We start from the raw sequence: 14,360 nt of genomic DNA, 5'->3' as shown, positions 1-14,360 counted from the left end.
CGGGGGGGTCCTGGACATCCTCGATTATTTCCAAAGTGCATCTGACCAAATTTACATTGAAGGCAAATGAAATCATCTAGTGATTTTTTTTTTTCATTCTCAGAGGAATTCCTTTTTACAGCGATGAGCACACAACTCATGTCTCATTCGATACAGCGCAAAGGAAAACCCCTAAACACTTAATGCAGACTAAGGACACGCAACAATACTTTAACACACAAAAGATTCCCCATCGTAGCCCCAAATTATTTAAAAAAAATATACATGTGCATATACAGTATGTATATATACACACGCACGTTAGCTAAAGACCTTGTCAGAGTCACAGAGGTCCACAGCCTATCCTGGAATCACTGTATACTAGGCAAAGAGAGGAACACCCTGGACAGGACACCAGTCCATCACAAAGTACCCACACACACGCACACACACTAACTGACTCTTTCTTCAAGGCTTTAAGAAAAAGATTCCCTACCCTATTAAATCTGTTGCAGTGCCTTCACGTGATCCCAATTGTTTTATTAGACTGTAACCAGCAGGGGGCATAGTGGTTAGGGCTATTGAGTTACAGGTGTATAGGTGGTACCCTTTATCAAAGCACTTACCCTGAACTGGTACAGTAGGAGTATCATGTTGTATAAAAGGGTAGATCAGGGTAAAAAAGTAGACTATCAAATCCGCAGCCCTGAGGTGACCCACAGTGGCAGCTTTGCTATTTTAAATCATGATTCTTTTCATATTTCCTTGTTTATGAGATATGATGAGGCCAGACAATGTTATCGGTGTTATAGTGAGAATGATCAGCTGCTCCTAAAAATATTTCCGGAAACTTTTTTTTTACCCAACATTATTGACAGAATGTCAAAGCTTGCTTTCATACTGCACATTTTACACATTTGATATGGTCCCTAGTAGAATATTGACCTCCATTATTCCATGAGAAGCCAGTGTGATGTCCTGCAGTGTGGAGCCACACCACTTATATTAGATATTAATATTAGAAAAAGGAAGGTTAGTGCATAGAGGCGTTGTCTTACAGCTAGTAATAATTGATGGTGATGATGATGATTTAAAGCAATAAAATAAATGTATAATGAGAATGAAAGCACAGTTTACTGGCACATATATTCTTATTGAAACAATTCCTAGTTCAGTGACATACTTTGAGTGTACTGATATATTATAATAATAATAAGAAGAAGAAGAAGAAGAAGAGAACCAAATGACTAAAGGAATATTTGATTTAAAAAATAATAAAACTATCCTCATTCGCCATCTCATGCGGAAACGAAGACCGAAAATAGAGTCTGCAACTAAAAAAACCACACAAACTCTTTGCCACCTTTTCATCCCTATCGTGTCCTCCGGCCCCTCCTCATTCTTCTCTCACTGACGACGACTTTGCTTTGCTTTTCTGAGACAAAGTCAACGCAAATTCAGACAAAATCTCGGCATCTCCTTGCAGTGATTGCACCGAACCTCCCTGCGAAGTCATGCTCTCCGAATTCAAGCCCGTCGGAATCTGAAATCTCTGACCTTCTGCTGTCACACAGAGCCACCACCTGCTCACTTGATCCGATCCCATCATCACCCCTGTAGACCATCTTTCCGCAACTCTCCACCTTCATCTCTAAGATCATCACTCTCCTCTGGCTGCTTCCCATCTACCTTCACAACTGTCCTCATTTCACCTCTGGCAAAGAAACCCTCCCTGGATCCCAACTCAGTCCAAAACTACAGACCAGTCTCCTTCCTCTCCTTCCTGTCTAAAACTCTAGAGCGGGTGGCCTGTGATCAGCTATCTGAATTCCTCACCTGGAACCATCTCCTCAATGGATATAAATCTGGATTCAAAGTTGTCATTCCACGGAGACGACGCTCCTGGCAGTGTCTGATGCTCTCCAGTCGGCTGGAGCCGCCTCACTCTCCTTGGTCCTCATCCTCCTTGACCTGCCTGCAGCATTTGATATTGTCAACCACCGGATTCTACTCTCCTCTCTTAGTCAGCTTGGGATCAAAGGAACGGCACTAAGATGGTTTGAGTCGTACCTATCAGACAGATCCTGTCAAGTGGTCTGGCAGGACTCCCGTTCTTCTCCGTTGCCTCTCTCAACCGGTGTCCCGCAGGGCTCGATACTAGGTCCTCTGCTCTTCTCGATCTACACCTCCTCCCTCGACCCTGTTATCGTCTCCCATGGATTCAAATACCACTGCTACGCTGATGATACCCAGCTCTTCCTCTCCTTTCCACCTGGAGCATCAGACATTTCCGCACACATCGTTGCCTGCCTGTTGGACATCTCTGCATGGATGTCTGATCACCACCTCCAACTCAACCTCTCCAAAACAGAGATCCTACACCTCCCAGCTGGCCTGTCTTCCTGTTACAATTTTTTCATCAAACTAGACAACTCGCTCATTTTGCCTACCTCCTCGGCTAAGAATCTGGGAGTGATGATTGACTCAAGTATATCTTTCTCTCAGCACCTCGAAGCCACAACCCGGACCTGCACATACATCCTGCATAACATCCACAGGATCCATCCTTACCTCTCAACTGAGTCTGCCCGACTACTTGTCCAGGCCATGGTTACATCCCATCTGGACTACTGAAACTCTCTCTTGACTGGCCTTCCCACTACTGCCATCAAACCTCTTCAGATGATGCAGAACGCTGTTGCCCGAGTTGTTTGACTTGCCAAAGCGTTCTCATGTATCTCCTGTACTCATTTCTCTGCACTGGGTTCCTATAGCTGCCCGGATCAAATTTAAGACCCTGGTTATGGCCTACAAATGCATCAATAGAACTGCTCCTAGCTATTTACAAGACTTGATCAACCGCTACATCCCAACCAGACCGCTACGCTCTTCCACAACCGCCCACTTGGTGGTCCCACGCGCAAAAGCTCCAAAAGCACGAAGGTTCTTGGTTCTGGATCCGCTGTGGTGGAACGACCTCCCCCTCTCACTCAGAACTGCTGAACCTCTGTCCACATTTAAAAAGGGACTTAAAACTCATCTCTTCTGGACTCACTTCGCCCATGATCCCTTAAGTTCATGTAAGGTGTAAATGTTCCTGATCATATCACGGATCAATCCTGTACAGGGCCACTCTTGGTCTTGCAATGTAAATGTTTCTATGTATCCCAATAAATAAATAAATAAATAAACTGTTAGGAAGGTGATTAGGAATCAGCGATATATATTCTGGTGAAGTACGTAAATGTAACTTTAAGATCATCATGCCTGTACGAAATGAACCTGCTTCTTCACGTACTACTCAAGTTTATATATATTTTTAAAAAAGTATTACTAGGAAGGTGGTCAGGAATCGTCGATTTATTCGGATAGAGATTTTATGCAGCTGTTTCTATGAGTTGTACGTCTCTTTGGAGAAAAGAGTCTGCTAAATGAGTAAATGTAAATGTAGGACCATTAATGTCTGTTTGCGGCTGCGCTGAAGACGAGAAGGGCACTCACCCCCCTCTCCCTTTCCCCTTCCCCCTCCCCGCGCGCTCCATGGCGCCGCCCTCCGTCAGCCGGCCGCCGCGGGAAGGAGTGGCGCCGCGCGCTCGCTCGCTCGCTCACTAGAGGAGTGAGAGCCGTATTAAAACGCGGCACACTTCCTGCCTGCGAGCTCAGTTCCTGTGGCACCAGGCGGGGGGGGGGAAAGCAGGATGGCGGACAGCGGCTCCGAGCTCGGCGTCTCCGGCTGCCGGAGGTGCTCCGTCCATCCGTCGGGGGACAGGCCGGCGCACGCCGTGGGCGTCGAGGCGTCCAAGTGGGTCCGCCTGAACGTGGGGGGCACGTACTTCCTGACCACGAGACAGACCCTGTGCCGGGACCCCAAGTCGTTCCTGTACCGCCTGTGCCAGGCCGACCCCGACCTCGACTCCGACAAGGTATCGGGCCGCCGTCGGGGACCCACCGACCCGACCGACAGGGTCCAGCCGGGCGCGCAGCCGCGGTGCTCGGCCGGCGTGGTGGAAGACGAATCCGCGAGTCAGTCACTCAGTCAGTCAGTGTGAAGTTGTCACGCTGCGAGTTGGCGGGTCGGCGTATATATATTAATAATTTATAAGAAGGGAGCATAATGAATAGTAATAATTAGTAATATTTGAAGTGTTGTGGAGGGCAAGTTTTTTTTTTTTTTGTTCTCGCGAAGAGCAGAAATTGAAAATGTAGTTTTAATCATGTGGAATCCAGTGACGTGACCGTGACGATGTGGAGGTGTGAGCGCTCGTGTGTGTGTGTGTGTGAGAGAGAGAGAGAGAGAAACACACACAGAGGAAATAACGAGAACACTGGGTAGTTTTAGCACAGGAATGTTAGCAGCACATCGCTTCGCTCCGACCGCAGCGCGTTGAGGGTGAACTGCCTGCTCCACACGCGCGCACGACACAAAGTGGCGCTTTGAGTTCATTTGTACTCGCTAGTTTACACTGACTTTCTTCCCAGCTGTACTCGTGTAGCCACTCGGTTACATACATGTTGTTTGAACCCCCCCCCCCCCCATACTCGAAATATTCGCTGCTCAGTCGATTAGTAGTGGGCGAATAATCGGCTCGCGCCGGTTAATCGTCGACTATTGGTCGCCTCGTGCCGTTTTGCGCCGGTCAGTGAGCTGCGGGCTGGTGGGGGGGGGGGACCTTGTTGTGGGGGCTCCGTCAGCGGTCCGAAGTCGGACAGACGCCGTTAGTGGAAGTGGCACAGGATCCCGCGTGTAAAGGTCTTACTGTGTTCGCTGGGGATTAGTCAGTGCGGTGTCTTCTACATCTGTGTGGCTTCAGCGATTTCGCTGGATCTTCTAACCACGTCACTTTGCCGTCTTCTCTATCCAGGAAGAGGAGGAGTCGCTGGAAGATGCTGTACTGGCAGCCTCTATATTTGAAATCCTCAATCATGCATTTTGCTATGTAAATCAATATTTTGTGACAGGACGGGGAGCGCCGTTTGCCGGACGGTTCCGCTCCCTGTCGCACGCGGTGCAGGTCGGCGAATCGGTGTCTGGACCTTAAGGTTCCCGTCGTTCCTCGTAACTCGAACCCTCCGCCTGCTTGTCCCTTGAATGTCTAAGAAGATGTTCCAAGGTGTTTCCCATCTTATCGTCATTTCATTCTTTTTATCTCTGCATAGTGGAATAACGAGTCCTCCACTTCCAGCAGGTAGAGCCACATATTTTAGTGGTGCAGCACACCATCTGCCTAATCTGGATCCCTCAACATGGCACTAAGCCATCAAATCCCGCAAACATACTGGATGTCAGATGGATCTTAGCTCATTAATTGTAAATGTAGCTGCTCCTAGACCCAGTAGTAAGTGCAGAGCAGTAAAAACATGGTGCACTTTCCATTCTTCCGAAAGAACCACGTTGGTGTTTTTGTCCACCCTTTGACTGCATCCCTCAAGCAGCGGTTCCTGAGTGCATTAACGCTCCGTTACTCCCTCTCCAGCGTTTGCTCAACGTTTTTCTTTTAATGTGCCTTTTCGTCTTTTCCTCCGCAACATTCATGCGACCGTCTCAAGTTGCTTTTCCTGTAAGGTCGCCTCAGATGTCACAAAAGTGACCTGCTAACGCTTAAACGGATGTTTGAACTAGAGGAGAAGATGCGGTGCAATTTAAAAATAAATAGTGAATATTGAGTGTAATTCTCCGTAGGAGTTTGCTGTAGATGAAGTCCTTTTCAAATGCTCTAGTATATGTACCTTTTTTTTGGGGGGGTCCTTTCCCCCCTCAACTATGGGGGAAGAGGCTCTATTAGGGCCTTTAATGTTGTGGTTGATCCATCGTTTGTTCTCTAACAGCCGTGTTCTGTAATTGTTGGCTGTTGGAAGGCGCTCCGCCTAAGAATTTCTTAGTAACGAATGATGTGAGGCGGTGGCATCCCGGACGTTAGAGGAAGTACAGATGCTTATGCGAATACTCATTGATTTTCCTCTTAATACTATGATGGTGTCTTAGGAGGCCAAAGTGCACTGTGGAGAAGCTTTTCTCCCCTCGCCGTTACTGGGGTCTCGGCTTGGATTACGTTTCCAGTTTTCCATGCAACAGTTCCGTGTTTTATGTATCTCATTCAGTGTTTTTGATTCTTTTGGTTCTTTTTGTTTCCACAGTGATGGAGCAGTTGGTTTGGTCCAGTTGGAGGCTTTTGACACAATTTGCAGTCTCCTCAATTCAATTCTCTTGAGACAAAACTTTCTTCATAACCCCCCCCCCCCCCCCCCCCCCCCAGCATCGTCTCTGGTAGTCATCAGTGGCCCAAGGTCATGCGGCATTCCAGTGGCCTGCTTACAGTACATTTCCTTAAAAAAAAAAAAAAAAAAAAAAACCTGAAAAATGAGAAGTGGAGTACATGTTTTATTTTCTTAACCCTTAGCCTGTAGGTTTGATTCCACATCTGATGTTGCTTTTAGACTTGTCGAGATCCCTGCTTTACTTTTTGACTGCGCTATATTTTACCTGCAGTGATCCAGTAAAAATCCAGCTGCATGTGTCTGTTACGTAATGTGAGATGCAAAATCTTAAACACTGTTTGGTTTGTCCTACTTAAAGGGATGTGCTGAGCAAGTAAACATTTCACCTGGGAAATATACTGGTAAATTTATTAATTTTTAAGCTCCTAGTTATTGATTTAAAAATTCTTCAGCATTTTCTGCATGCTAGTTATTGTCTTGTTTTTCCCCTGGTTATTTAACATGCCCTGTTCTTTGTTTCTCTTATCAAAGGGAAGAAGCACGTGATTTTCGGAAAATATCTGAACTTGCAGGATGTTGGGACTGCTGTCAGACTATAGGGAAAGTGGCTGGCTTTAGAGGAAATGCTGTGATTTTTGTTATGTTCTCTAAGAAGAGTATAACGCTGTTAACTAGTCTTGCTCTCAACTTTTGTTGATTTATTTAAGTCAAGTCTGCACTGAACTCTCATCCTGTTGTGAGATGTGAATGACTTGGCTTTTCCCAAATATTGCACAGTGCAACTATTCATCGCAAAATCACATCTGCTCATAAGCATCAGCGCATGGTTTCGACGTGGCCTGCAGTGGGCAGGGCTTCCAAAGTTTCCACAGTTTTACACAAGCCCCCCCTCCCCCCCTTTCTTTTTTCGGCCATAGCTGGGGTGCGAGACGTTTCCATCGACACATAGCCAACTTCCCTGACTCAGGGGTTCTGACAATGCAAGCCCTATTTTCCAAACACAGGGGTTGGCGTGGTTTTTGCTGGGCAAGGGGTGGACTTCGGAGTGGGGGGGTCAGAAGTGTATGAAATTTCTACTCTGAATCTCCATGGTTAGAGTCATGGTGCAGAATTGGGGAGTCCTCGCCGCTTGTCCGTCTACCATAATCGGAACGAGTGGCGGATCCACCAGAAGCCACACGGGCTTTCCCCCACCACGTTAGGGCCCCCTCATTTTCCGCATGGGCTGCTCCGGCCTAACACCTTTAATCCCAGCGCCTGGGGTTGCCCTACATAAAAATGTATCTATTTTATTTTTTCTTTTCTAAATCCTTGTTAAGCGTAATCTCCTAATGGCCAAATAATCGGCACTTTTTTTTTTTTTTTGTGGGCTGTGCTTTACGGAGACGTGAGCAGCTGCTCCCGGATGGAGTGGAGAGTCTTCGGATGGTTCCTTCCCGAGGGCAGATTGCTTTTGACAGCCTAATGCAGGATAAAGATGCACATTCAGGGCCAGCCACCACCTCCCACTGCCCTCCTGTCAGTGCATGTGAGAGGAGATGCCAGCACCCTCCTTTCCTTTACTGCAGAGCTCTGGTGACAGGTCCCCCGTGGGGCGGGCGGTCGGTCCTCTGATCCGTTCACTTCCCCGCTCAAATCAGGCCATCTCATTGCATGCGCTCTTATCGCTCTACTAAATAGGTCCAGGTTCAGATTTTTTTTTTTGTATTTTTTTAAATCCGTAACCAACTCCTCTTCATTATGTTTCATAAAAGCTGCCTACATTTGTCCTATTTAGGCTGACCCAAAATGTCTGTTAATTTGTATGGCTCTTTACGACTTGAGTCGTTTTGATTATGCATAAGGTCTTTGAAAGGATGAGAAATAATGCCATTTAATCATTTTTAACCATACTAAGTGTAATTTAGGGGAGCTTTGAGTGCACCCAAATTATGTCACTTAGCTAGGAATTACATTCTTACCTGAAATAAAGCATGTGCCAGCAAACAGTGCTTTCATTCTTTTTTTAATATATCCGGTGCGTTCTATACATCCATTCAATTTCGATATCCGTTTGTCCTGAGCAGGGTCACGGTGAACCGGACGGGCCGCATAAATAGAGGTTTAATTCACTTCGCTACACAAAGACGTTTTTAGAAAATGTAAAGGGTGAATAAAATGCTTTTGAAATGAACTGGAAAATGTGTCTTGAAAAATTTATAACTGCATTGTTAAGCGGAGGAGCTGCTGCACATGCCAGTGTGTGCCAATAACAGATAATTATGAGACCTGGACTCCATTTATTATAAATGTTCTATGTTCATCCCTCACAAGGTTTGAAACCTGAAATGCATGGGGTTCTTCAGTATGACTCCAGTTTGGTAGTAGGAGATGATAGCTTCAGTACCACGTTTCACCCACTTCTTGCGTTTTATTGCAGTCCAGAGGTTTCATCTGAAATGTATGAGATTTCTATAGGTTCATGATTGAGGCATCATCCAGATATACAAATATTGCATCCAATGCAGGAGACAAGGGCAAAGTGCTGCTTGATACACATTAATAGGAACAGCTGGTAGTGTAGTGGCTAGAGCTGCTGCCTTTCCACCCGCGAGTTGCAGGTTTGATCCACACCTCCAGCTGTAGTACCCTTGAGCAAAGTATGTACCCTAAAATTGGTCCGGTAAAACTACACAGCTGCATAAATGGGTCAATAACCCTAAGCATCTTAAGGCTGTAAGTCGCTCTGAATGAAAGTGAACAAGTGTAGTGTGAATGTAATCGTGTTGTGTACACCTTTACACTGCTGACTTCCGTTTGTTTGACTTTGTTCTGTTTCACTGGAGCTTGTTTTCACCACGGTGTAGGTTTCAATGTGGACGTTTACATGTGTCTGTGATCCGTGACTCTGCGTGTCACTGTGAAGTAGTGAAGTTCATTTCCCGAATTTGGTTAATAATCCTAAATTTCCTGGCCTGTGAGTAACAGTGACCTCATAGAGATGTATGAAGAAAATGTGATGCAAGGGATGATCCGGAACTCTGCCTGATGGAGTGCGTGACCTTTTATCATTATCACAAGACATATCTTGCAACATTTAAAACGACAACTTTTCACATTTCATATCCTCAAAGTTAAAACCCTATTATGACTTCTTGCCACTTCCAGTTTTGTTTAAAGGGTGGTGATGTCCTCACCCAAAGGTGTGCCATTTTTGAAACGGAGACGTTGCTGCCAGAACATATTTATTAATATGCAGCTGTTTTGTGTTTACATTTGAGCACCATGTCCCATTGTTCTGTAGCCGGGGCTGGGCATTGTTTAGACTTCCTGCTATTGATAAGGGGATTCCTGCATCACATGTGTGCTTTTGTGGGTTTATTAACATTTTCACGTTGAGCTGATTTATCATAGCGAGTGGAGATTCTTGTGTTGATGGGACAACTGGCAAGAACTTTTTTTCATTTAATGGACGCCTTTAATTGCTTCACCTTGAACGCACTTGACTTTGACCTTTAATGGTATTGTTCAGTAGTGGTGTTATTGTTTATTATTGTTTATGTACCTGATGCCTTTGTTCAAGGTGATTTATAGAGATTGTTTCAGGGGTTGTCACTTGTGACACACAGCTTGTCAAAGAATGACATTTTTGGGGGAAGCTTTTAACACATTGTCTTATTTTGAGCCAGATACTGAGATCAGAGTTGATGTGTTTAAAATAGTCATCTCCTCCTTGTTTTGCCAGACAGCTATTTAGAAATGACTCTTCTGTAGGCCTGGATATTGTTCTGCAATAGCATAGATGGTGTGCAGTAAATGATATTGTTAATAAAAAAGGTTGGTGTACACTCACCTGTTTTGCGTTAGCTTTGAAATGCATTTTTCTGTCTTACTGCGTGGGATGGAATTTCTGGTGTTAGACTGATGTGTTGAGTTATGGTCATGATTATATGTGCACTTTGTGGATTCTTTTATCCATCCATTTTCAGGAACCTCCTGTTCACTTACATGGTTGTGAGTCCACAGCCAAACCTGGAGGGTGTGGAGTGTAATGTGGAGAGCAACTTTGATGGGACACCGGGCTGTCACAAGGCACCTGCACATGAAGCCACTATTGCATTCTCTCGCTCTGTCTTTCACACACAGGGCTGTTTAGAGTCACCGGTCCACCTGCAACACATGTCTTTGGACTGCAGGAGGAAACTGGAGCACCTGGAGGAAACCTATGCAAACATGGGGTCAACATGCAAACTCGTGAGGACAGCGTAGAATTCAAATCCACAGCCCAGGGTCAAGCCACTATGCCACTAAGGCCCCTTTGCTACTTTGAATTGTGGTTAATTTGATTTGTTCGTTGTTTTTGAGATCTGCTTGTGCCGGACAGTGTCGTCAGTTTCACAGTGAGACTGAAAACTTACAAGTAGTGGGTTTTTTTTTAATTTTTTTTATTTATTTATTAAAATGCCTAGGGAACTGTCTGAATTTTAAAGCTTGCTTTCACACTACATATTTTACACTTTTTACGTGGTCATTACTAGGATGTTGATCTCCATTATGTGTCTGTATGATAATTGTTCTTGACTGGGGTACTTTTCAAATTCAGTTGTTTTTGTTGTCATTCCTCTATGCAGTGAAACGAAATGTCGTTTCTCTGGAGACCGTGGTGCAACACAGCACAAGACGGGACATGGACACGGGTATGGCTGCGAGCTGTAGGCAGTTGTGGTGGTGTAGCATTGAGTTAATTGTTTGACGGTGCCAGGTGAGCATTGGGAGGCAGCAGGGTGTTGAGTAATCGGACTGCCTCGGGGAAGAAACTGTTGCGGAGTCCGCTGGTGGAGGCGCGGATGCTCCTGTACCTCCTGCCAGATGGCAACAGGTCGAAGAGTCCGTGAGAGGGGTCGTCCACGATGCTGGTAGCTTTGCGGACGCGGCGGTTTTTGTATGAGGAGTCGATGGTGGGAAGAGGAACTCGGATGATCTTTTCAGCTGTTCTTACAACTCGCTGTAGGGCCTTTTGAGGTATACAAGAGGGTACCACAGGGGTTGCTTGCGGTGTCACATTTTTCATTGGCTAATTTTTTTTTTTTTTTTTTTTTGTAAGATATTTATCCATTTATTGCAAAGTCATTCTTGATGGAACATTTTCCAAACCCGTTACATAAAAATGGATAATAAAGCAATTTCCAGTGTTTTCATTAGAGGGCTACCTGAGCAACTGGTGGACCCTCAATAGTTTGTCTTCCAAAAACTTTTTAAACTTCTTGTATATGAGAGAACAGTTTTTGTTTTATTGTCTGAATCCACATTATTTAGCACTTTTTTTTTTAAAGGGAGAATTGTGGTTACAGCAATTGCTTTGCAATCCAAGGACCAAGGTTTGAATCCTCCTCCAACTGTTGCACCCGTAATCAGGCTATGTATCATTAATTGATACAGTAAAAGAAAAATTAATTGTGCCTTAGTGTGTAAGCCTAATGTTGTAAATTTTCTGTTTAGTGGTAAAGATTAAAGTGCAATAAGTGTGTGTAGTTGATTAGAACCTTAATTTCATTGTTTTATGGTCAATATTCTGTTAGCCCTTCTTTTGCTGTCTTTCGGCCTTTATTTATTTCTGAAGGCCATATTGTATTTCTCTGTACCAGGAATCAATAGCCCTGTTTCAAGTCACCAATACTTTGAGTTGCTCTGCATTATTCATCGCGTGCAGCTTGTATGCGCTTGGCGTCTGAACGTACAACCGGAGCGTGAGCTCTCAACCTGTGTAGAGAAGTGGTCGTTGATGGATGGGGAATGAACAACCTGTGACTCTTACAGGGATCTCAAGTTAAGAGCTTCCCGAGTCAGACCCGTTAATGGGTGTGTCTTTGTGCCTTTGCTGCACGTGTGTATGCTGACTTCCTCGTGTTTATACAGCTGATGCTGCTCTTAAAGTTCAGGCCCGCACGCTGGGCATCGGCATCAACGTTTTAAATGATGTTTCACTTTCAGCGCCCAGCCCTCTAGTGACTCGAAGCCCATTCTTGATGGCCAGGAGAGCGACTTTTTGGCAGCCGTTGTTTTTGCATTTAGTGGAAGTTTTGATGCATTTTCCCATGCCTGGATGTGCTGTAGGAAGTGACTAAAATATTTAACACGGTGCTTTCGCCTTTCCGGTACTTTTGCCTTGCCTTCCCATCTGCCCCTACTGCCTCTGGTGAGTTGGTAAGACGGCACAGTGGTGGTTTCCGGCTTAATAGATTAGTTACGAAAAAATCTTTGACTGCTTCTTTAGATGTGAAAGCTTTTAGTGGTCTAAAACTAGCTGCTTGTTGGTAATTTTAGGCTTTCTGTCCCCTGTTGTTACATGTGTTGGATGTTTATGCTCTGCAAAGGTTGGGTGGAGATTTCAGCTGAATGTAGTAAGTTTGGGGAAAATTTCTGTAAATTTAACCTTTTCAAATTGTAGAGGTATTTTGAACTATAAATTAGTAAAGGCTGCATTTCCAGTATAAACCTTGTAACTTTTTAACCTATCAGCTTAAATAAATATGAAATACAGTTGACCCTTGAACAACTCGGCCCCTCGCAGTTCAAAATCCTCGTAACTTTTTTTTATTTTGATTTAATACTGCATCTTTACATTTGTTTACATTTCTCTCAACTGCGAATGGCACCATGTATGGTCTGTTTAAGTTTTGATGAATTTTAACTTTTAATAATTTGTGTATATTATAGTAGTAAATAAGATGGACTAGTACCTACATATATTTTATGCATTCATGACTTTTTCCTTAATTTTTTTCGATATTTCTAGGCTACACAGTTCATCTGGCAAAAAAAAAAAACAAACCTCGCAATCTCCAAAAATTTTTCCACTATATTCGTTGAAAAAAATCCGCGTATAAATGGACCCACGCAGTTCAAACCTGTGTTGTTCACGGGTCAACTCTATAAACATTATATATTCTGCTGTGCACTTGCATAAACTATCTTGGAAAAGTTTGTTTCAGTAGAAACCTGGTGCACATGTGGTTAATATGGGAGCAGGTGGAAGTGAAGTGATTAGAGCTGCTGCCTTTGGACCCAGATCTCGCAGGATGGAATCCCACTTCCAGCTGTAGTATGCTAAAATTACTCTAGTAAAATTACCCAGCTGTGTAAAGAGGTAAATAATTTTAAGTTGCTTTGGAGAAAAGTGTCACCTAAGTAAATGTAATGTTTTAGATGTTTGGACATGGCACTGCCTATGTGCAGCAGAGCAGTTGTGGGTTTGGATGAAGGAGCATCGGTTTATGTCAGCAGCAACTCACTTTAATAAAAATGGGGACAGTTACACAACAGGGGAATGGCAGTTGGTCAGGTATGACAGCTTTATAGTGAACAGTACTGTAGTATTTTTTTTTTTTTTTTTTTTTTCCTTATTTCATCTGGTGTGGGTACCCATAACCAGTGGTGTAAGTTTGTTGAGGGAGGTTGTCCTTGTTGTGCACTTTTGAGGGCCACGTCGGTCATTCGGTACCTCCCGTCACATCCAACATTTCGGAATTCCTATAGAGAGCTCACCTGGATCTTCAGGTCAAATTGCAGCAGGTCCTGGTGTCCGAAGGAAATGTTTTCACGCGTAATCGTGGCATTTAGGTGAACGCGCACTCCATACGCAGTACCGTTAATGAGCTTTTAAGTTGCTGCTTGAAATGCATTCCAAGCATTGCTTTGAAACTTTTGCTGAGCTGATATTTCCTGTTAGAGGTAATGTACCAGGCTTTAAGGGAAGCCTGTGGAAAACTAATTGTTGAAATTGATATTCTGTAGTCTGAGCAAAGTGCTCTCATGGCTTCCTGTCAGTTCCAACCCCCCCCCCCCCCCCCCCAACACAATCTTTGACTTTTTATGCCAATTCAACTTGGATGGACAGTAACTGAAAATTAAGACTCTTCACTCTTCTCGTTGGAATATAATAAGTAAATTTTGGGTGTGTTGTGAGGAATAAATCATCTTTAATAATTCTCTGGTATGTTAGAGTTGGATGGAGTGTCTCCACTCTTTGTGTGTGTGTGTGTGTGTGTGTGTGTGTGTGTGTGTGTGTGTGTGTGTGTTTTTGCTCTCGATGACAGGGTATATTTCCCCCAAGCAGCCAAGTGACTCAGTCGGTCTCTGTAGTACTTTCTTGCTTTGATTCCAGCCGAGCTGTCTTCTCCTCCTCC

The 14,360-nt window shown here is 44.4% G+C and overlaps 1 protein-coding gene across 2 annotated transcripts in view; it reads left to right on the top strand.

Moving 5' to 3' along the window:
* Window positions 1-3,586: 3,586 nt before the first annotated feature.
* The window catches only part of LOC108923896 (BTB/POZ domain-containing protein KCTD5-like), a 29,604-nt gene continuing 18,830 nt past the window's right edge, over window positions 3,587-14,360 (top strand). The window contains exon 1 of one of the 2 annotated variants that reach the window (XM_029246792.1): window positions 3,587-3,902. In XM_029246792.1, coding sequence (XP_029102625.1) covers window positions 3,678-3,902 — 225 coding nt within the window. In that variant the 5' untranslated portion in view covers window positions 3,587-3,677. The remainder of the gene's footprint in view (window positions 3,903-14,360) is intronic. The other variant, XM_029246793.1, reaches the window with a different exon arrangement.

The sequence above is a fragment of the Scleropages formosus genome, chromosome 20, assembly GCF_900964775.1.
Source record: "Scleropages formosus chromosome 20, fSclFor1.1, whole genome shotgun sequence".
Lineage (NCBI taxonomy): Eukaryota > Metazoa > Chordata > Actinopteri > Osteoglossiformes > Osteoglossidae > Scleropages > Scleropages formosus.
This window is presented reverse-complemented; position numbering and strand designations above follow the sequence as displayed.